Genomic DNA, 23,694 nt, shown 5'->3' on the forward strand with positions numbered 1-23,694 from the left:
TATTGAGTTATGGACCTAGGCCCAATCCGAGTAGGGCAACTGGACAACCTCATCTTCTACTCCGATTGGATTTCGGAACTTCGATCGGAGTTTAAGGTTGTGTTTGAATGTTAAATTAAATTGAGTTGAGTTGAATTTGGATAATAAAATATTATTAGAATATTATTTTTTAATATTATTATTATTTTAAAATTTAAAAAAATTAAATTATTTATTATATTTTATATTAAAATTTAAAAAAATTATAATAATAATATTTGATAGATTTACCAACCAACCGAAACCTAACTCCAATTAAAATCAGAGTCAGAGCAGGTTGATCGGAGTCGGAGCCCACCCACTGTTTCATGTACTTTCTTTGTACAATGTATAAAGTTGCGTTATTTTGCGTTTGTCAATAATTTAAATTTAATATTTTTCTACCAAGAAACAAATCCAAACGAATTGTAGCATTCAATCAAAGAAGCTCCAGTCCGCTCCTTCCCCATCAAAATTCCACCACAAAGCCCAAACTCCTCCTGATTTTCTTTTTCTTTTGTTCTCTTTTGGATAAGTTACGAACACGAAATTGAGGCTTATGTTTCTCATTTGCAATTTTTATTTTTTAAGTAAAACTATTTAAATTTAAATGAGTTCAGAAGGGTATTATCATATCTTCTGCTGATTCAGCGCGGTAGCTATTGCACTCCTCAAATGAAATACATAGACGAATCTTCACGTAGAAACGAAGCAGATGGAAGGCGTTGATAATTCCATCCAAAAGGTATGTGAAATTTTCCATGCCGTTTTTGTGTCTTTTTCTTTTGTGTATTCTATGATTCTTTTCAAGATTCCGGCAGTCATTTTGGGATTCCGTTTGTATTTCTTTTTCTTTTGTGGTTGTTATTATTCTTGCTCGATTTAAAAAGATGATGCAGCAGAACAAGGTGATATTTGGGTCGCCGAATTTTCATTAGTCGTGTATGTATCCGTGTTTCTTTCTTTCTACCGTTTTCTTAGTAACCAAAGAGGGGACTTCTATTTCAATGATTTTTTAATATAGTCTGGGTATAGATTTGGAATGAATGAAGTATAAAGGCATTGGGTGTTAGGATTTAGTTGGGTTAGTTGATGCACAATGGCGTTGGTGTTAGTTACTATATGGTCACTAAAATTTTACTGCAAAGAAATCTGGCTGAAATGGGGAACAGCTCTTGTTATTTGATTCTACGGTTTTTTTATAGCTCGTAACTTACTGAAGTATATTCCATCTCTGTTTTGACGAATTTATGAAGTGGCATTTAACTAACTTCACCGAAAGAATATACAAATGGGTTCAGGGAATTAGACCATGAGCTATAGACTAATGAGATGTTCATTGTTCTGCCCAAAATCAGTTTCAAACATGCATTTTTCTCCCTACGTATTTTCAATCTAGGATGCCGATTTACAAATGGGTGACATTTTCCTTTTGGAAATCATCAGGGCACGCTGTGAGTGGTTTACCCCTTTAAATCAAACCCATGTTACCTGAGAATACAGACAGTTCTGCTGTACGTATGAGGAAGTTAATAGGATGTAGTCTTTAGAAACCATATGTGTGGAGTGTAATGAGCTAGGTAATAACCAAGCTCAGCCTTCTATGAGTCTTGCCATTTAGTCCTCTTTAATTGACCTGCTTTACCTCAGTCTGGATAGTTAGTTTGTATTTTCCTGAACGTGCCTGCCACAATGCAAGTATTAGGAGATCAGCATTTGCAGGTGACCTTACTATGTGAATACTGTAGACAAAAATGAGTTGTGCAGAGGTTTCGGTGACCTGTATTCCATCATTTCATTTACCAGGGAGGTAAGGCCTGCCTCAGTTGAAGGTCTTTGGAGGAGATCTCTATGGCAATAAGAACAATGGTCAGAAAATTGGAATCTGGATTATTCTAATAGTATAATTTCACCATTAATTAGCTTTGCATTTTGAAGATATCATTCAGAGCTTCTGATAGAACTGAATTTGATGGTAGCACGCCTATTGTTATCTTACATGATATTTGTGATGCAAGTTCGCATGACTTGTTTCCCATAGTTTTGGTTTATAGATTTGACCCCAAACATTTGTAGTTTATGTATATTTCATATGAGCCTTTACTTGTTTGAAGGATTATTACAAAGTTTTGGAGGTTGATTATGATGCAACTGAGGAGAATATCAGATTAAATTACCTGAGGCTTGCACTGGTTGGTCATCTTTCTTTTCTGTTAGCTCCTTTAATAGTGTTTTTTCCTTTGCTTGACTGTCATAAATTCTTTTAACTAAATGTAATGGGACACATTGACTGAGGAAAAATTTACTTGATTCTGTGGCTATATAGAAGTGGCATCCTGACAAGCACAAGGGTGACAGTGCTGTCACAGCAAAGTTCCAGGAGATCAATGAAGCTTACAAAGGTAATACTCAGGCATGACAGGTGCAGAAGTCTGCATTTTCCCTCTCTATTTGCTTATGATTTTAGTATTCTTTGTTCTTTAAAAACAGTTAAGTTAATGGCCCCTTTCAGAATTTGCAACTGTTAATATCTGCTTTATCTTCTCATCTAGTATCTTCAAGAGACTCTGACAAGTATTTGAGAAATTCACACAATGGTCCTTGGCTAGTGTTCTTTCAGTGATCAATATCTTTGATTAGATGTTAAACTATCAGACATCAAATTTTCTACAACAAAAATGCCTAAATTTATTGCCTTTCAACATCGTAGGACCTGTTTCTACACATTACAAAAAGACAAAAATGAAAAAAGAAAAAAAAAATTAAACATAGGCATTTTGGTCCTTTATTACTCATCAAATTTTTTTTCTTGCGTAAAGCAGTGTCACATGTTCTTCAATCTTCTATTAATTTTTTTCGCAGTGTTGATTGATCCTGATAAACGAATTGACTATGATCTAACCGGAATCTACGAGATTGATAAGTATACTTTGCGGGTAAGACAATTCGAAAAAAACTATTATGAGGCCTAGAACAACTTATTTAGGTTCTTTCGAAGCATCCATTGTTATAATTACTGATGTTCCAATGTGATTATCTGGAATAATCTACCCTTTCAATGCAGGAATATCTTGCCAGATTTAAAGGATTGATACTTACCTGCAATGGGCTTGGCATCAGTCATTCGCCAACAAGGTAATAGTTAAATTTTAATTAGCACGGATAGTATTGTTGAATGTGGTGCTGAATTATATGGTAAATGACTTATGAAAGCTAGTGTATGTTTGTTTATTTACCTTTGTGTGCATGTGAGTGGGTAGGTTTGTGTGTGCATCTGATGTAGGGTATCTGAGTGTTATTGTTTCAATTATCAAGAATCAGGATCTTGTTTTGTCAGTATCAAACATTTTGAGTTCTTTCCCCATAGCGTTCTTCTTGTGTTCACAAGAAGTATATCAGATGAACGTGTAACTAGGAATAGGAAAGGAGAGAAGAAAGTCATGAAAACTCTGCCCATTAAAATCTATTGAGGCTGTCCAAACTTGTAGAGTCTTGAAGAAAAATGTTTTAAGCTCTTACGTCGTTCACTCGTGAACCTCAAAAAGTTTTTTTCATTCATTTCCCTCCAAGTACACCACATCAGACAAATAGGGACGATCTTCCATACTTTTTTTTTTTTAGAAGCGCTTCACAATGTTCGGGCTGCAAATCCCACAAAAACAGCCCTCCATTCATCTCAAGCCACGTAGGAAAAAACACTCTAAGAGAAATACAATCCACCATAGAGAATCAATTCGTATGTGCTAGCCTGTTTCTCATTTGCACCGTCCTCTGCCCTTATCTTCGTTGTTGCTTTCATCTTCTCCTGCCGTCGTCGCCAAGCATCTCCATCGTGGCACCGCCCATCACCTCCGTTGTCGCCCATCTCTATTGTCGATCTCCCCCATCTCCGTCAATCATCTCCATCTCCTCTCCATCAAAACCCAATCAAACCAAAAACCACAATCAAACCAAAATCAAGCCACAATCAAACCATAGTACATTCAAAATCACAGTGAAACCCATATCAAACCCGCAATCTCAGATCATCAAGTTTTTTTTTTTTTTTTTATAAGATCATCAAGTATAGAGAATAAGCTCAAAATCACAGTGAAACCCATCGCAAACCCGCAATCTCGGTGGCACTAGGTTGATGCCAGAAAGATGTCAGTAGTGGCACTGGGTAGAAAATCTCCTCGGTGGCACTAGGAGGGTCATGATTAGGGGTTGGTAGTGAGGAGGGTGGCAGAGAGGATGGCTTCGGTGCGAGAATCAATTAAGAGGGAGGGGATTGTGGCAGAGAGGGGGGCTCGAGTTCCTCTTGCGACGACGGAGAGAGGGGCCGTCATGGTGGTGGTGAGGGTGGTCGTTGTGCAGAGAGGATTCCGTGGGAGAGAATGGAAGCCAAATAGTCTGAGTCCGTGTGAGAGAGAATGGAGAGAGGGAAATCGTGAAGAGAGAGAGAGAGAGAGAGAGAATTTCTAATGTAGTGCTGGTCCAGGATAAGTGTGGTGGAAGTTCTAGGTGTTGCTATGTGATTGGGAGGCTATTATTTGACTAAAATCAGCCCAACCGGTCCTAAGGAATTCTCTTTTTTTTTTTTTTTTTTGATAAGTCAAAAAAAAAAATCAAGAATCAAGAAATTAACTCTGGAGATTATGTAGATCTACCTTTTTTTTTTATAAACATTTCTTATATCAACAATTGCATTAGATGTTGAAAAAAGCGTAAGAGTTCATCATTGTTTCATTTCTTCCTAGATCTGAAGGACACAGAATGCTTATTGAGCTGATTCGTTTTGAGTTAGCCTGACTTGTTTTTTAAGGCAAGAATTTTCCCCCAATAAAAACCCTAAAAGCAATTAACTTTTTTTCTTTTGAATATTCAATTAACTCTGAATTCTGTATTTGTTTTCTATGTTTCTTCTCCAAGTTCTGGTCCACTATATAGGAATGCAAGTCACATGGTTGATTGGCAATTAAACAATAATTATATCTTTCTTAACTTTAGGCTAAAGTCGAGTACCAATGATGTCCTAGCATAGTGGTGAGGGACTTTGGGAAATTGTTGGTGATCAGAGTTTGACTTGCTACTTTTTGGTCACTAGAACTTGGAGATAAATGTGGCAAGGCCATTTTGTGAAGGAAAAACCTGGAAACCGGATTACACCACTAAATGGGAGGCTGACATGGCTGCAAGAAACGTTGTTAACAGCACAGGATTCTCTCTCAAATTTGAAATAAGATACCATCACTGACTGTTCCATAGCTCTCTCTCCTTCCTCCAAATCAAAACCCAGCGCTGCCTCCTCAACCCTCTTTTACCATCTCCTTTCTGATGTGGAATCTTGTGATGGAAGAATGTGCCAATTTTTCAAATGGATTCTCTGAAAGACTTTTTTGTCTAATTTTCAAGTGAATTGAAAAGGAAATTAAAAAATAGAAAAACAGAGAAGAAATAAAAAGAATAAGAATAACGCTTTGAAGCTTTGTGACACAGTTTGAAAGACATCGGAAAAGAGGAAAAATGTAAACCTAAAATGTTCTCACCAATGGCTCCTCAACTGCTATTATTAAAAAAAAAATGGTTAAAAAAGTGGACCTTGATCCGTTAGTCCTAAGAGCTGCTTGATCACTTCCTGAGAAACAATCCCCATTTCTTCTTCTATATCTCTCCCTTCCTCATACACGTATTTATCCAAATGCACACTCAAAAATTTTCTTTTGAGTTTATTTCTGTATTTACCAAAGCTTGGTAAGTTTATAGAAATCAAACACTAGCAAAAGCTCATACCACAACATAAACTTGAACAGAGAGAGGTCCCCTCACTCTCAGTTCCCACCGAGAAATTGCTTATGTTGTTTTTGCTCCGATTATGTTTTATTGTAGACTTAACCTTTCGGAAACTATAGCAAAGAAAGGCGAAACCGAACTTGGTTCAAGTGGTGACAGAGCTGTCGATGACTACGACTGACAATGTCTGTTCAGATAGCTTCGACAACACTGTTTTGGGTTTTATCTCTCCAACAGCTTTTTTTTGGATAGAGACGAAGGAGACCATGTTTTGTTTTATTTTATTTTTGAGATGCTGCCATGCCATCATTTTATTGGATGGTGTCAATGACCACTTTAAAGAGGATCCCATTCAAAGAGGAACTCTTTTGTGAAAGAGGAAGTGATAGCAACTGCGCTTGAATAATGTGAAGGTGAGGCTCCAATGCTGGAATCTGAATGGGATGTTGGAGATCTTCTATGAATACCTTTTCACAGCTGTAAACAGATATAATGATGATATTGGGATTAGTTCTGGCCCTCAGTTTCTGCACATGCTTCCTAAGGTGCTGGGAACAGAAGTTGCCAACATTTGTTAGTTATTTCCGTGTAGAATTTATATAAATTGTTGAAGGTTTGGCATGGTAGTTTCTCAAAATAGAACTGTTGTCCTGGGGTGATTGTGAACTGCAAGGAGAGGGCACCTGCCTGCATATCGTTGATCTCTTTTTTGCATTATAATAAACCAGTGAACCCTTGGTTCTGTACAAGTTACTGGGATTGGAGGTGGAGACAATTTTCTTTTAGTTTTGCGGATAGATTAGTAGCTGTGGCGGTGGTCCTGAGTAGCCTCTTAGGTTGATTTGAGATTTAAATTTTGTGTTTATCTGTCTGCCTTTTGTTTAGTCAAATTACTGCACGCCTAGTGCTTCTGGCTACTTGTGGTGCTCTCCATGATGCCATCTTCCCTCCACAGCACCATTCAACAATGTGCCCAAGCTTGAAAGGACTTTCTTGTCTTTGACCTTTTGATTCTATCCTTCAAGACTCCTCAAATCTAGTAAAAAGAATGGTTAGATTCTAATACTAGTTGTCCATCTGTTCATGGCACAACTTTAATATTCCTTTAATAAAGGCTGTGATAATGATAATAATAATAATAATAATAATAATAATAATATTGTTGTTGTTGTTGTTAATATTATTATATATGTATTTATATAAGCTTTCAAACAAATGCTGTTTCTTTTTAATAGTGTATATAAACATAATTTTGATTTAAAAAACTGAGTGACGTATAGGTTGTGAGTTTTTGACTAAGTGAGCATTAACATTTAATGAGGAAATGAAAGGATGGAGGAAATAAATTTGTAAATTTTGTAACAAATCCAGAGAGTAAACGATAATAGATGAAAGAAAAAAGATAGGACAGGTCATTTCGACATGCAGCCACAGGTAAAGTGATATTAACTATGGATATTAAGGTCTCGTTTGGATGTTAAGATGAGTTTAAATGTATTTATAGGAAGTTGAAAAGGTTGTGGGTCCTGCGTGTAAAGAGGTGTTAAGTTGAAAAAGGTTGTAGGTCCCACATGTAAATAGGTCTTGAGTTGAGTGATGTTTAATGATTTGTGAGTTGTGTGTTTGGATGTTGGGCTAGGCTTAAATTTGAACTCAACTCAGATGAGTTGAGATGAGTCCATGTTCCAAATGAGGGCTTAATTAACTTTGGATGATAGTAAGTTTGTAGTTCAAATATAGACACTACATAATTAACTTCAGATTTCTTTTTTTTTTTATAAGTACTTCAGATTTCTTAATTATTAAGCTAATTAGTCTGTAGAGAAATTTTGTCACTCAGGCTCCTAGGCATGTATTTTCTGCAATCAATTTTAGCTTTGCTCTTATATCGTTTTCCTAAGAAGCAAAGTAAACATTATACTTCACTTGGCAAATGGTGTTCTTCCATGGCCCAATGGTACAACATACCCCAAGCATGAAAGGAGGACTGCACTATCTTTTCTGTTGATTACATTCTTCTTTGTTAGTTGATTCCCTTCTAAACATCAAGCCTTATGCACTAAACTGAATTGTTGCCATCAAAGTCTATCCTATTGCCATATTTTGTTCAACTCCATCGGTAGATTTGATTTAGCAGAAGTTGCTGTCCAATATATTAATATAGTAGCTTTTATAATTTTTATCAACCTTGCAGAGTTCCTTATAATATATATATATATTCTAATGCAGGACACAGCAGCAACTGACAGAAACCAATGAGTTAACAGATAAATGAGGTTTGGACTTGCTATCCATATCAAACCTTACAATTTGCCTTCTCAATCAATTCCTGTGATACGCTGGTTTTAAGTGTCTGATAGTTGAAAAAGAAAGTGTGTCTGGTAGTTCTATCCCTGTTGTTACCGAGTTAATTAAATCAAAGCTGAATAGAGTTAACAATATGTGCATCTGGCTCCTGTATGCATAAGAAATTGAAAATGAACCTCATCAAGTTTGTAATATTAGATCAATGTGGTCAAAATGAGTGGTAAATTATTACTCTTGAATAACCTTGATTAAAAAGCTGGTTCTGGTGGATGTTAGACTAGTATTGATCTTGGCTAGATGATGGGTTGAGATCTTTCTTTATGATCATTAGTTTGCAATTTGAGCCACATACAATAACCAAATAGGTGGTTGACCTCATAGTTTTAGGGTTTCCTTTGCCTATAGTTGTCTTATCAAAAGAAATCTGCTCTAAACATTGGACATCCAGATCATTAAGAATGCACCATCCTGTTCTTTCAGTGCTGCAGTTTCGTTGTATATGTACATCAAAACCTAAAACAAAAAATCTTGTCCCTAAGTGAAAATTTTCCTTGACGAAGTTTTGTTTTTTGCATTTAGGGGATGCTGTAATTGGTTTATGGAAAATAGGTTCATTTCAATGCATTCACAATGGCCTTAAAGAAGGTTATAGTTCGACTTGTGATGACCAAAACTATATTTGGTTAACACAGGAATAGAGTTTTCACTGAAAGCCAAAAATCACCATCAACTGCTTCAAGGTCTTTTTGACAGAAGTTATCCGAGAGCTCCTGAACCAAAAGCAGGGAAGCACTGAGATGGTGCTGTTCCATCAGGAATCTTGGTTTTGACCAGATTGGGTGGGAGTGCCGTCCTTTGGAGCAGTGTCAAAACGCAAGGGTTTGGTTTCATAGGCATGATATTGAAACTGAGTAATTCTATATACAACCGTGAAGTACGAAAACATCGCGTAATCATTTTGAAAAAGAGGGGTCTATTATTAAAAAATTAATTTTTTTCATGTGAGACGCATGTTTTATTCACTTTTTTCAAAACGATTACGCAGTATTTACATAATTTGTAATATCTTTTCTCATTGAAAAATGTCACAAAGAAAAGAGATTGTTTCCATATGCCAGAAAGTTGAAAAGATTAGTGACAAAGAAACTTAGAATGTGATGTCTGATTTGGAAAGTCTCAAATCTACCCCCAAAAAGGTACTCAACTTCTACTTTGTGGAGATTATTATGTCTCTTGTATATTTCTCCTGATGGTTATGGACATGGTTTTCTTCCCTTTTTTTTATTTTTCTTTGTTTGTTGCTTTCTTTGTGCTTTAAAAAAAAAAAACAACCTAGAAATGCATTGATAAAGAGACCTACCCCCACAATCGTTATCACTGACATCATCCACAATTTAGTGTTAAATAATTGTGGCTAAAGGTCATAGGCTCATGGGTAATGCTTATTGAATGACATAAAGCAGCACCGATTCAGCCTCAAAAACCTAGTGGATTCCGTCACAGAGATTGAAGAAAAAGTAGTTAGTGCAGCTTAAATATATCCAAAATAGTATTTTTATTTTTATTATTATTTTTGCAGGCTAAAGGGTGGAATCTGTTTTTCATTTTTTTTTTTTTTTTTTCAAGTAAACGTAATCTCATTAAAAAAATGCAGAGGGGGAAATCCAAGTACACATTCCAAATATTTTTTTTATCATCTAACAAAAAGAAATTGTGAGTGCAATAATTGTGGTTCAAAATATACATGAAAGAGAATAGAGGTTGATTAAATATTTTTCTAATACATGATTGGAGTCAAGAAATTGTTAAAACAGGTTTTATTCATCTATTAAAATAGTTGGTTTTTCTTTTTTGCGGTGCTATTCCTACCGCTAGTGCTTTTGGAATGTTTTTTTTTTTTATTGTATTTTTTTACATGTATTTTTTAACACATTTAAATATATTTAAAAAATTAAAAAAAAATCATAATATTATTGAAAAGTATTTACTTAATTATTAAGTAAAAAAATAATAAAAAATACAAAATTTACAACGATAAAAACTAATAGAAGAAATTAGTGATAAGAGGAGTATTTCTTTTCTTTTTTTTAATGGAATCTGTTTCTCATATATTTTAGTGCCTGTCCATGTCTTTTAGACAAATGAATCCCAGTCAAGGATCCAACTTGCCCATTTGGATTCCATTATGTGACAATAAATCGTTTATAATTCCAAAGAATATTTTGTTTTTTTTTTTTTTTTTCTTTGGTGCCTGTGCGATTCAAAATCACTTCCTTTATTATAAGATCTAATATCACACTCAGAACGAGGCGTTGGAATACAAGTCATGACTTTGCAAAGCTTTATATAAATTTTAATAAGTGGTGTAGACTGAAATTAAGTTAAATATTATTTCAATATGACATTAAGTTCTGTAAACATTAAGCATAGTTTAGATAGATAGTAAATTGAGTTGAGTTGAGTTGAGTTAAAAGTTGAATAAAATATTGTTAGAATATTATTTTTTAATATTATTTTTGTTTTGAGATTTGAGTTAAGTTATTTATTGTATTTTATTTAGAAGTTTAAGAAAGTTGTAATAATTATGTTGAAACCAAAAAATCGCACAACAAGCTGGAAATGGAGAAAGAGTCATTCCCAACCCATGATGGTGTTTTTGGCCTCGATCGGCGTGGTTTGGAGCCTCCGATAGTGGTCTAAAGTAGTTATACGGTATTCGTACGTACATCCATAAGAGTGAACAGGAACTAAATGCAGGAAAAATAAATGGAGAAAGAGATATAGATTTACGTGATTCGACACTAGACCTACGTCCATGAGTCGTTTGGAGGAAAAATTCACTATAATATGGGTATTTTATAGTCTTTCATGATCTCTTATTTCTCACTGTATAATGGATGTCAAAAACCTATTTGTTGGATGAGATATTCTCATTGGAGCTCTTGTTGTGAGGTTAAAGGAGTTGTAAAAGAAGTCGAAGAAAAAATCTCTGGAGTCGTTTGGCTTTCCCCTTTTATCTGATACCAGCCCTCTTTCTGCATACCCCTCGGTAGTGGTGAGGAATGATAGACTTTTTCCTTGCGTGTCTGACCTCCTCTATTATCTCCACTTTCTCCTTTTTCTTTTCATTTACGTCTCTTCTTTTCCTTTCCTCTAACACTTTATTTTCTCTTGTTCTCTCATTGTCTCTCATTCCTCTCTTTTTATTATCTTCTATTGGAGACCCTTTGATGGACTGAGCCTAAGATATTTTATCCCCTTCAGATTAGATGATTTCACTATCTAAACTAGGCCTAAGTTTTGTATTTCAATAAGGTATAAAATGTATGTCTATCTTCATTTTACCTTTTTTTTTTTTTTGAATGAAACATACTCATTTCATTAATAAATCGAAGTTACAAATGTGATTTATCAATACAAGAAGTTCCAATACATAGGAAATCCAGTCTATAAGCCAACTAACGCAACAGGTCTGGGGCTTCCCCACACACAAATACATTTGTGGAGGACATTGTCTTAACTTCTAATCAAACTCTCTCGTAACTAAGAAAGCACTCTGTAAAAACATAACTTAATGGCCCTCTCTTTCCTCCCAGGGAAGAAGAGTACGGGACACTGCTATGGACATCAAATCCTATAGCCTAATTGTATTTTATTAAAAACTAAACTAACAAACAACTACAAATAACCACATTAACAATTACAAGACCACAAGCTCTGGTGAGACCCCAGGCATCACACCCACCGCAAGCATCATCATCTCGAGCCCTGGTGGAACGAGCACCCAGCGTACATATGGACCACAACAGCCCTGCCGTATAACCACCGGCCGTAGCATCGCCCATCACTCTCGAAAGCCTTGCCCCGAATTACGTCTGATCTAAAGGCCCAAACCTCCCTCGGGTCAACAAAAACAACATCAATACCAGAAATAAAACAACTACAAAACACTGAAACGGACAACAACAAAGAAACAAAATACAAAAATAGAACAAAAAATACAAAACGGATAAACAGTACACAATGGTCGGCATTGTTTCGTGCAAAAACTATTCACGCTGGGAGAAAAGCCGACGGTCACACTTGGAAGACCCGGAGTCAGAGGTTCCACAACAACCGAGCGTGGTGTCGGGAGAGGGCTCCTCGGTGGTGCGTGAAGGCCATGCACCAACGCTGTCTGAAATTTTGTCCCGCATGTGCGGGCTACGCACCACTCCGATGGACGCCGCATTTGGAGGTCTTGAAGATCGGCGGTTGGGCGTCATACCGGTGGGGCGCGTGTAGAGATGTGATGGCTGGAAAGACTCAAACGGCAATCCTCCCTTATTCGGCCTAAAAACAAAAAATATAACAAAAAAACACTACACAGAAATTAAATAGACAGAAAAAAGGAAGAGGGCATTTGGGGCGAGGAGCCGAAGCTCCCACCCCCTTTCAACAGATCTGGTGTTTAGGGTTAGAGAGAAATGGGGGTTTGGGTTTGGGTTTCGCAGAGAGAAAGGGTGCTCCCTTTCATTTTACCTTTGATTTGAAATATTAAGGCATTGTTTGGTTTCACAAACTTTTGAATTATCTCTTCTTATATTATCTTATCTCATCTCAATATCCAAATACCATTTAAACACAAATATTTTTTATACTTGGACTATCGATAGGTGGTCCCGAGACATTTTTCTGATTCAATTTTTTTCTTTTTTCTTTATTTTTTTACATAATGATTAAGGAATTATTTTTTTAATGATATTGTGAATTTGATTTTTAAATATTTAAGGGTATGAAAAAAGTGTGAAAAAAAAGGCCAAATGACCTTTTATCGGGAGTATCTCTCGAGCTACATCCTCAGTGAGTGTAGCACAATCATTTTTCAATTTTAAATTTTAAATTTTTAAACTTTTTTATCTAATCATTACAAATTTTCCAAACTTCCAAACAAAACATAAAAATATAATTGAACTTTTTTCAAATCTTAAACACAAAAATGATATTTTAACCCTCTTTTAACTTTATAATTTTTTATTCAATTTATTTTTTCTCTATTTTTTCAAAACTTAATAAAAAATTTAACTCAAATTATTTTATTATTATATATAAATTATCTTATTATTATTTATAAAAAAAAAATGTATCCCCTTTTATATGCGTAAGCAAACGAGATTTAAGAAAAAAGAAGAATCGAAAGCTAACTAAAATCTCAAATATCCGTATTTGAGTAATCATTAGGTATATTTTTCAAAATATGGACACGTGATGCTCTTAGGTTACGTTTGGATGTTGAAGTGATTTGAGTTGAGTTGAGTTGAGTTGAGATGATAAAATATTGTTAGAATATTATTTTGTAATATTATTTTTATTTTGAGATTTGAAAAAGTTAAATTATTTATTATATTTTGTGTTAGAATTTGAAAAAGTTATAATGATGAGTTGAGATGGATTGATGATCCAAACGAAGCCTATTATAGGACGACATATCAAATAAAATTAATATTTATATAAATAATTTGAATTATATAATATGAAGTGATAGTATGAGAGTACCATTTAGATAAGATTTAAATAATGAAATGAGATGAGATAATTTTAAATAAAAGTTGAATAAAATATTGTTAAAATATTTATTTTAATATTATTATTATTTTGAGATTTGAAAAAGTTGAATTGTTTAATATATTTTATATGAGAATTTATGAATAATAATAAAATAATTTATGAATAGTAATACAATTGTCCGAATTGAGATATTTTATGAGGTTTTGAAAAATAAAAGAGAAAAAGTTGAAAATATTATAAAGTTAAAATATTATTAAAATATTATTTTTATTTTGTGATTTGAAAAAGTTGAATTATTTCTTATGTTTTGTTTGGTAGTTTGGAAAGTTATAATGATTAGATGAAAAAATTGAATATTTAAAATTAAAAAATACTTGTGTTTATTTATTTAAATATTAAGATTAGATTAGATTATATGAGATTTAGAAACTTTTAGTTTCTCAAATAATTTATTAGGATTAAGAGCTCATGAAGTGTGAAATAGGGCTTTAAAAATAAACCGAGAAACTGGCCTGAATCGGATCAGATTGGTTGGTTCGGTCCGATTTTGAACTGGTTTGGTCCGGAACCGGTTCTTCCATTTTAAAAATTGGTCATAACCGGTTCGGTCTCGGTTTTATGTTTTCTAGGACAGGACCGAACCGGTTCGTATATTTATATATTTTTAAATAATTTTTATATTATATATCATTTTTATAAATTATAATTATATATGAAATAATGTTATATTATAATTTATAACATAAAATTTTAATATTAAATATGAACATTTATTTGATCATATGCTTTAAATATAAAATATATATTAATTATATTTTATGGCTTAATAAATTTTCAACATATTCATTTTGATAAATATATTAGTAATACTAACATACATTATTATATTAATTAGTATATTATACTAACATATAATAATAGCATTATACTAATAGTATTAATATATACTAATAGTATTTATATTACTAATATTTATAAAATTTAATATATATAAATATAAGAAATTAGAAATTTAATATATATTAAAAATTAGATAATTGGATCAAAATTGATAAAATCGAAAATATCAATTTATAAAAAATTAGTGCCATATCAATTTTTAAAAATATAAAATGGGTGTATATAGATTGAGTCCCAAAATTTATACACCGAACCCTTTGTACATTCTTAGGAGTGGTTTGAATTAAGAGATGAGTTGAGATAGTTTGTGAATAATAAAATAAAAGTTAAATTATTTATTATATTTTATGAAGAAATTTAAGAAAGTTGTTTTGAAATTTAAAAAAATTGAATTGTTTATTATATTTTATGTAAAAATTTAAAAAAAATATAATAATAAAATGAGATAAATTAAAATAATTACGAATACAAACGAGACCCAATGTGAACACCCAATCAATCAAATCGGACTTTTCTGAAATTCGGGTAAAGTCATAAAGCAGTAAAGTTCACAACGGAAATCCAATTCTACAAGTTGTCGATGGTAGCGTATAAAACAGGAAATTGATAGGTTGGAACTTTGAACTAAAGCGAAAACCTTTGACCATCAAACCAGAGTTGGTGAAAGCCCGGTTGAATTAGATCTCAAACTTCTGTTCTTACTGTTTATATTTATCATGATTCATGACTGTTATGATAATGAGAAATCAATTTTTTTTTATAATAAATGAGTTGAGATTAAAGTTAAAAATTAAATAAATTATTTTAAAATATATATTTTAAATATTATTATTATTTTAAAATTTTTAAAAAAATTAAATTATTTATTTTATTTTATGTTAAAATTTGAAAAAATTGTAAAGATTAGATAAAATGAAATTAAATGAATTGAGAGTAGCTATGAAAACAAACAAAATCAAATTTTTGGAATCTTCTCTCGTGTTGAAATTTTTTTTGTTTTGAAAGGAAAATGAGGAACCAAAAGTAAGTTCAGATATTGACAAGGAAAATAATCAAATGAAAGAAAGGAAGAAAGATCCATACTTGGGTCAATTGAGTTCTCAAAGGTCAGAAAAAGAGCATTTTCAAGCACAATCTCCTCCTTTTATGACTCATTTTTGCATTAAAATCACAAGGTTTGTAAAGGGATCATGACAAATGAGAACCACACACATGAAGAAGAAGAAGAAGAAGAACCCTCGTCCCTTTTTTTAAATTTTCTTCTTTTCCAATGGGTTGTGTTGTACTTTTTCACAAGCCATACCATTCTAGAAAAGCCCAAAGGAAAACAATGAAAAAGGCTAATTTTTTTTTAAATAACAAATATAATAATAATATTATTATTTTAAGAATGGAAAATGCAAAAAATTGAGGGTTCAACTTCTCTTTTGAGAGCAGCCACTCCATCTCAAGGTGTTAACTCCGTCGTCTAAGATTTTAATGGAGGAGAATCGCAGAGGGAGCGAGAGATTCCTCCATTACTGTAAATAAAGGGGACGAGATCTCTTTCAAATCGGCGCGGCGACTCTACGATCACTCACTCTTCCTAAATATATTTTAAGGCAATTTTAAGAGAATGCTGCTTTATTTCTGTGTCCGGCAAGATTTTAATCCCTATCGCTTTTCATTTCCGTCTTCCCTGCAAATTTTCATAGCACTCAAGTACATCCCAATTTCTACAAATTCTAAGAAATGTTTCGATCATCACCATTTCCCAACATTCCAAAGACACTAATTTCCAATTTTTCAAACCACCTGATTACACTACTAAACATCAAAAGGAGAATCGAAAAAAGAGGATTGCAGATTAAACTGCAGGCATAATTCATAATTTCCTTCTTGCTGTTATTGTTCAATCGGAGGGAGGGGAAGAGAGAAAGTGTTGAATGTGATCGAGGAAGGTGAGGTGCTGAGGCCTATCCTTCCGCTTCACATAACCCTTGGTCTCCCTCTCCGTATAAGCGTTCAATCCCTTCCTCCCATTCTTCATCCACAGCTCCATCGCGTAGCTCCTGTGCGCGTAGTACGCCTCCGCGCTTGTCAGCCCCTCGGCGCCGCACGGCATGCTAAAAGCACCACTGATCCCGCCATCGGCGTTATCACGGGGCTCTAACTCTAACAGAATGGGGAGCCTCTCGTAGTGGCCGCGACTGGTGCCCTCCAACTCGTCCATCCTCGCCAGTCCCTTAATCGACACCGCGTAGAGCTCGCCGTGGACTCGCTGGCCGCAGCCGGGGATGTCAAGGAGGAAGGGGACCCGGTAGGGCCCGCATACCAGCGGGTAGTTTTCCGTGGTGCGGACGGTACCGATAAAGGCGGCGTCTCCGGTTCGCATCAGCTCCTGCATTAGAGTGTGGTTGGAGAACCCACGCTTCAGCGTCCCGTAGGTGAATATGAGGCTTCGGCGCTCGTCCTGCATCCTCTCTTCTGCAACCATGATCACCGGTAAAGAATGAATGGGAATCTTCAAGGTGCAATGGCGGATAGAAAATGGAGAATGGAAGAAGATGATGAGAAGATGAGATTACGTATGTTTGTGGTGAATGGGAAAGAGGCTTCGGCTGAGATTCGATTCGAGATACGGTTAGTTCGGGGAAAGGAGTCCTATTTATAATATGAGTTTGCGGAAGGCTTTACAATTTCCAAATTAATAAAAAATAACTATTAATGCCAAAGCTTTGAACATGTTCAGAGGCAAAGAGAAAATTTCTTTATTTCTTTAAAATCTTTGGTGTAAAAAAGTAAATAAAAGAAAAGAAAAAAGCAGTTTTATATTTAGATTTGGGAAAGTGTGTAATTATGATGAAATCATGAAATTTGTTTGATAAAAAAGTTTAATAATTTATGGACATGTGTTTTGTAATTGAGCGTTGTAGGCTGACAACTAGCAGTGATCGTTGGGTGTGCTGTCTAAAAGTTACTCTTTTTTATTTTTTATTTTATTTTTTATTTTTATATTTTTTTAACATCTTTAAATATTTTAAAAAATAAAAAAATATCAATACATTAATAGTCACTTATTTAAATATTAAGTAAAAAAAATTAAAAAAATATATGAACAGTTAAAATGAGATGACATACTAGCATTATTGTAATTCAATTTTTTAAGATGGGCAGATATTTATGAAAATAAATAGTTAATATTGAAAAATTGTGTAGATGAAAAAATTATGACATTTCTTTTTGGGGATTTCTGACTTTCTTTTCTTTCTTTTTTTCTATCATGAAAAGTGAAAACTAAGGCAAATGATTAAATAAATAATTAAGAGACGAAAATTTGGTTTGGGGTTTGAATTTTTTTAAAAAAAAAAATTGGGTTGAAATTAAAATATTTGTGGGCTCACAAATTTTCTCCGACGTAAATGGGCTTTAGCCCAAATTAAATTGTCCAATAAAAATGTTAAAACATGGGCCCGTGGACCTAACGTCAGGTTCAATCCTAGGGTTTTACACATATCTTTGCGGAACCCTCTCTCTCGTGAGCTATAAACCCTTTCTACCGCTTTCCTTTCTGTACATGCTCAAAGACTAAGCCCTCCCTGTCGGGAAGTATAAGGTATCGGAAGCTTAACTTTTGCATTTTTTTCAAATCAGAGTTTTCTTTTTTCAATTTTTCATAGTTGATTGCCTGAGAATGGAGTGAGACTCTGAAGTTTTGTTCTTACATATGAATATAGTACGGTTTACTTGCATTGGTTTTCCATTTTTTGAAAGTGAGAAGAATAATCGATTTTATGATCTTTTGATTTTATCCTAACATGTTTATTCGGTTTACTTTCTTTGAGTATAATGGTTGCTTATGATTTTTTCGCACCTTCCCTTCACATCAATACTCTCATCCGCTTTATTCGTTTGGAATAAAAGAATGCCGGTTTTCCTTAAATTGGAGGATTGTTTACTCCATAGTTTAATTTAGTTTGTTGTATCTTCTAGTTGAAGGATATATTGTGTTTCTAATTAATTAGGTTTCCTGCTTATAAAAATTTTTTTGTTAAATTAACATGATTTCCTTCCTAGTAGGTCATGTTGCATATCAGGGACGTACCTCCGCTTTTTTACTTGTTCCCATTCTCTTTCTGTATGGTTTGCAGCTACGAATTTCTGCTTCATGTGTATAATGGGTGGCATGATTAATACATTTTTTTTTTAGTTTCCTTGCTTGTGACACAAACAGCCACATTGACATTTAATTGTCCATTCTCAGCATTTTCACAAAATGAATTTGAACAACGTTAAAGTTCCGAAGATGCCTAGTGGTGGTGCAGCTTCTACTTTGCTTAGGCTAGGAGTTATTGGTGCACTAGGTTTGTATGGTGCTGGCAACAGTCTCTACAATGTTGAGGGAGGGCATCGAGCCATTGTGTTCAACCGTTTAGTTGGTGTCAAAGATCAGGTTATTGTTTTGCCTTAAATTCTTCTAAAATTTGTAAAAGGTTATTAGGTTATCTTCTTAACGGTTTTTCTTGTATGCTTCTTCTTCTAATACACCTAATATTTAAAATCTTACGTTCCTGCCATCTCAACATTTGTATGCTTCTCATCATCTGTACATTAATGGTTTTGAGTGTGCAGGTTTATGCTGAAGGGACACACTTTATGATTCCATGGTTTGATAGGCCAGTAATCTATGATGTCCGTGCAAAACCCCATCTAGTGGAGAGTACGTCTGGGAGCCGTGACCTCCAGATGGTAAATTCCCTTCTTGCTGCTGCTTCAGAAAATCGACACAATTATGTTGTTTAAATGTGGTTGCATTCAAAATCTTTCTAAGGAACCAACAGAGATTGAAAGTGGTGAGATGTACCAAAATATATAGGCGTTTTCTTTGGACATTGTTTTAATAAGGATCAAACTCTTTAGATAGTAAGATGAGATGAGATGAGTTGAGATGGTTTGTGAATAGTAGTGAGATTATTGGTTGAAATGAGATGAGATAAGGTGAGATCTCACCTCTGTATCCAAACAGGCCCTAAAAGGGGTAAGATGTTCCAAAATATATTAGAATACATTCTTTGGATAGTTTTTTTTTATTGAGGAACAATTTTTTGCTGGAAAGTACCACATATACTCATTAGGTGTCAGCTGCTATGTTGATGATTTCTTGCCGCGAATGTACTTTATTCAATCTCAAATAATGTGGCATCCAAATACACGAGGACTATAAAATAGATACGTCTGATTTCTTGCCACTTGATTAATGATCACTGGATAATCCTATGAATATCTCATCATGTTGTTTTTGCTGTTTTTTTAACATATAAATAAAGTTTTGCTATATATATACAAGTAAAACAGCTAAAAGAATGAGTGCAAAGAGCCATTGAAGACATATTTACTAGCCCAACACCAACTCCAATCAAAGCAGAGTTGGAGCACCTCCGACCTCTATCAGAAAACGTTGGAGAGCAGTTTTAGCAACAGATATTTTGCACACCCCTAGGAACACTGTTACGTTTAAAATGGATTTGGCATGTTTTTATTAATTTAATTATTAGTTGTCCTTTATGTTTGACTGTTGTTTTTAATTTAAACGTAAAATTAATATGCTGGTCCTCCTGTATGCTGAAGAGCCACTTTTGCATGTGGACTTGACTTTTAGAGTGCACCAAGCCATTGCTGAAACTCCTGCACCTTCAATGTTTGAAATCTTATCACCACCTCCTCTATCACCTTTAGGAAACTAACTAGTCTATAAAATGTGTGCTTGGAAGTCTTGAGATTTTGTGATTCTGTTAATCTTAGTTTTATCTCTTGTTTTCTTTGTTCTTCTTGTTTTTCTGTATTCACATCTTGACTTCAGCAGAAATCCTCAAGTCTAAATGATAGGAGATAGTAGTGGCAATTGCTAATCCCTTTGGTCATGCTTAAACAATTCAACACTTGACAGCTGGTCCTCATTTGACTGCACTATTGTTTGGTGTTTTGTTGTAAGAACACAAGGAAAGGCTAAGCCACATCTTGGCTTATTCTCCAAATGACTAATCGATATTGTAATTGGAGCTTTAATATATATATATATATAATATTTTTACTTATAAAAAATAGATATTGTAATCGGAGCTATTTAGAATTTTATAAAATACAATTCTATCTAGTATATGGGGCTTGTCACTCAGTGGACGTCTATCATACTCATTCATGTCTATTACACTCCACCTACCTAATGTTGGACGAAGACTTTAGAAACTCCCATACTCAAATCTCTATAGTTCTTGTTAGGACCTATGTTGCATTGAGTGCCTAATGCTGCATGGTGTTACTAAACTAGCTCTAATACATTTGTATTGACCCGAGGAAAGTCCAATCCACATCTAAACTTACACTCCATAAAGATTGTCAAGGTCGTAGTCAGAACTCCATAGAATCATCATAAAGCCAAGTTACACCTAGTAAGTAACCAATGTGAGTTTTGATACTTAATGCACCTTTACCAATACATATTCACCTCTATCATGCCTCATCCACCCCATGTGGGACTTGGGGGCGTTACACTAGTCCTCTAGCATCTAGTCCTCGTTTGAGACTAGCTGTTTGCATCTAGTCCTATGGGTTCAAAAAATATTCTGGGCCCTTATTTCTCATCTCCTTTTCATCCTTGCAACTGTTATAGTGTGGGGCTTTGTGCTGTATTTTTAAGTTGAAACGGTTCTGTACCCATGCTTGATGCTTAGATGTATGGTGAAGGCTTCACACTAATAGACGTGTGAAGGTTATTAGTAATTGGGCAGCTGTTATTATTTGAGTTTAGAATTCATTTTTCATGCTTCTAGAGGTAGAATACGGTATCAAATTTTTAATTCTGTGCATCAGGGGTGGGTCCGAAGGGCCCTGCCTTGGAGAGATTCCTCGACACAAAAAAAAAAAAAAAAATCCTCAATATTATTTGTGTAAATTTTGACTTTGATGTACAGGTTAAAATTGGGCTTCGAGTTCTTACTCGTCCTGTGCCAGACCAGTTACCAACAATTTATCGAAGCCTTGGTGAGAATTATAACGAAAGGGTCCTGCCTTCAATTATTCATGAAACTTTGAAAGCTGTTGTTGCTCAGTATAATGCCAGCCAACTTATTACTCAGAGAGAGGTGAATGCCAAGGCTTATTCTTCTTTAAAGTTCTAATTTCAAATTGATCTAATGATTTTGGATTACTATAAAATAGACCCTTTGGTTTCATAGCCTTTTATCATGAAGCTCATTGGATCAGGGATACTGTTATTGGGATTTTCTGCCTTTGTTTTCTTGAGATTGGTGTATTGTTTCCCATTATTTGATTGGTCCTGCTCTGTACTTCAATTGTGTTTCCTTTCCTTCATGGTCCCTAGAATATTTTCATACTTCAAATTGCAGTATATTAAATAAGGATGGTCTCTAATGATGGATGTAACTTTCAAGTTTCATAGGCTGATGATTGGCCCTCTATTTTTGTAGGCTGTCAGTAGGAATATTCGTGAAATTTTGACTGAAAGAGCAGCCAATTTCAATATTGCGTTGGATGATGTGTCAATCACAAGCTTAACTTTTGGGAAGGAGTTTACAGCTGCAATTGAAGCCAAACAGGTAGCTGCACAAGAAGCTGAGAGGGCTAAATTTATTGTCGAAAAAGCCGAACAAGACAAGAAAAGTGCTGTTATCAGAGCACAGGTGAGATGGAAGGGATGTGAAAGTTTAGATACTGCCTTGAATTTTGTGCAAGATGCCGCATGTCTTTATTTTCTAAGTCTCTATCATATGTCATAGAGAATGCTGGTCAATGATCTAATAGTTTGATCTCTTCTCTCCTGATGTCATTGTAGTGTGAACGGGTTTAGAATATTGGAAAAACCATTGGATCATGTTTACACCATCTTCCTTGATCAAAAGCTAGTCATACTTACTGATTATTGGCTTATTTTTGTGCATTTAGAGGTTAACAGATGCTTTAGTGAGATTTTATTGTCATGTAACAGATGCCTTTTGCATTTCCTAATAAATTCTTTGATTATATGTTGAAACAAATCTTCGCACATTGTTATATTCATTTATAATGAAAGAACAAGATTTTTCTATAAGCATAGTGAAAGAACAAGATAATTGTCCAATGATTATATTTGCATCCGTAGTTGCTTCTAATTTGTTAAATTTAAATTTCTTTCATTTGAAGGTCTCTTTTGTTTAACTTTTTCCCCTCTGGTTGCCAGGGTGAGGCCAAAAGTGCACAGCTCATTGGTCAAGCAATTGCCAATAATCCAGCATTCATCACTCTCAGGAAGATTGAAGCTGCCAGAGAAATTGCACATACCGTCTCGAATTCAGCCAACAAAGTTTTCCTGAGTTCAGATGATTTGTTGCTGAACCTTCAGGATATGAATTTGGAGCCTACTGGGAAGAAATAAATATAACAAGTCGAGATTACAGTGCCTTTTTTTCATTTTGTTTATCAACTCTTCCATTGCAGTGATATTGTCAAAACCGAGCATTGGAAATTTAAATGGATAATTTGTCTATTTGAAACAAGGAGATTTAAGGTGGCTTATCAAATTACTGTCACTGTAAAAAAGCCAACTTCTCCAATGTGAGACTGCTGCATTCATTTTTGTTTAGTAACTGTTCAATTGATAATGATAGTAAGTACTACCACTACTGTCATTGGAGAATTACTTCATCTTTATCTCAGTATACCTTTTTTAAGAAAGGCACTAATTATTAAATTTCACTCATTTCTGGTTTTATTTATGAATGATTTACATTGAATGCGTGCGTGGATTGTCGATCGGGATTTACTACGCATCAACTACTATTCATTCTCACACTTCACACGTAAACCTTTTTCATAGGTTGTGGAGGTGTTTTTTATAGGGTGTGGGATGGTAAATAGTGGCCGATGAAAAATAATTTTTTTATCAATTAGTTCTTATTAACTGTCTTGTTAGTTTCCCTATTTCTAAAGGTATATGTGAATCAGTGGGTGGATCTACAAAATAATTATGAAAAAAAAGTAGTTGGACAAGTTATATGGCTTTGTGGCCTTTTGGCATAAAATGGAATCAATCATATAATGAAAGTTGTTGGGGAAAGTAAAGGTTGGAATAGAATTTTTGGTTGGGATTCCATCCATCCCCACGTCAAAAGGGTT

The 23,694-nt window shown here is 34.3% G+C and overlaps 3 protein-coding genes across 6 annotated transcripts; 2 read left to right on the forward strand and 1 right to left on the reverse strand.

Moving 5' to 3' along the window:
* The first annotated feature begins 324 nt into the window (after positions 1–324).
* On the forward strand, positions 325–9,380 carry LOC109012397 (dnAJ-like protein slr0093). Of its 3 annotated transcripts, none has more exons than XM_018994007.2 (7): positions 331–763; positions 2,133–2,210; positions 2,345–2,420; positions 2,881–2,954; positions 3,083–3,153; positions 8,020–8,066; positions 8,677–9,380. In XM_018994007.2, the coding sequence occupies exons 1-6, from the start codon at positions 734–736 to the stop codon at positions 8,063–8,065; spliced, it is 375 nt and encodes a 124-aa protein (XP_018849552.1). In that variant the 5' UTR covers positions 331–733; the 3' UTR covers position 8,066; positions 8,677–9,380. The 3 variants fall into 3 exon arrangements, with proteins under 3 accessions (XP_035539873.1, XP_018849552.1, XP_018849550.1); XM_018994005.2 differs by having other exon boundaries at positions 332–763; positions 8,790–9,380; XM_035683980.1 differs by lacking the exons at positions 8,020–8,066; positions 8,677–9,380 and adding an exon at positions 5,887–6,866 and having other exon boundaries at positions 325–763.
* Positions 9,381–16,266: 6,886 nt separating this feature from the next.
* Positions 16,267–17,179, reverse strand: LOC109012400 (putative gamma-glutamylcyclotransferase At3g02910). Its single transcript, XM_018994012.2, has one exon. It carries the CDS (start codon positions 17,018–17,020, stop codon positions 16,436–16,438), a length of 585 nt encoding a protein of 194 aa, XP_018849557.2. The 5' UTR covers positions 17,021–17,179; the 3' UTR covers positions 16,267–16,435.
* Positions 17,180–18,014: 835 nt separating this feature from the next.
* Positions 18,015–23,278, forward strand: LOC109012399 (prohibitin-1, mitochondrial). 2 transcript variants are annotated; one of them, XM_018994010.2, is made up of 6 exons: positions 18,015–18,139; positions 18,788–18,976; positions 19,156–19,272; positions 21,495–21,665; positions 22,011–22,223; positions 22,760–23,278. In XM_018994010.2, the coding sequence occupies exons 2-6, from the start codon at positions 18,800–18,802 to the stop codon at positions 22,952–22,954; spliced, it is 873 nt and encodes a 290-aa protein (XP_018849555.1). In that variant the 5' UTR covers positions 18,015–18,139; positions 18,788–18,799; the 3' UTR covers positions 22,955–23,278. The 2 variants fall into 2 exon arrangements, with proteins under 2 accessions (XP_018849555.1, XP_018849554.1); XM_018994009.2 differs by lacking the exon at positions 18,015–18,139 and adding an exon at positions 18,242–18,259 and having other exon boundaries at positions 22,760–23,225.
* Positions 23,279–23,694: the final 416 nt, after the last annotated feature.

This window comes from Juglans regia, chromosome 13 (assembly GCF_001411555.2).
Source record: "Juglans regia cultivar Chandler chromosome 13, Walnut 2.0, whole genome shotgun sequence".
NCBI lineage: Eukaryota > Viridiplantae > Streptophyta > Magnoliopsida > Fagales > Juglandaceae > Juglans > Juglans regia.

Excerpts from the sequence above, each read along its gene's own strand:
- LOC109012399 (XM_018994009.2), top strand. Across the intron at positions 19,273-21,494 it reads GGAGCCGTGACCTCCAGATG|GTTAAAATTGGGCTTCGAGT; the intron begins GTAAATTCCCTT and ends TTTGATGTACAG. Across the intron at positions 21,666-22,010 it reads AACTTATTACTCAGAGAGAG|GCTGTCAGTAGGAATATTCG; the intron begins GTGAATGCCAAG and ends CTATTTTTGTAG.
- LOC109012400 (XM_018994012.2), bottom strand. The coding sequence starts at position 17,020 with ATGGTTGCAGAAGAGAGGATGCAGGACGAGCGCCGAAGCCTCATATTC.
- LOC109012397 (XM_035683980.1), top strand. The coding sequence starts at position 734 with ATGGAAGGCGTTGATAATTCCATCCAAAAG. Across the intron at positions 2,421-2,880 it reads GATCAATGAAGCTTACAAAG|TGTTGATTGATCCTGATAAA; the intron begins GTAATACTCAGG and ends TTTTTTTCGCAG. Across the intron at positions 3,154-5,886 it reads ATCAGTCATTCGCCAACAAG|ACTTAACCTTTCGGAAACTA; the intron begins GTAATAGTTAAA and ends GTTTTATTGTAG.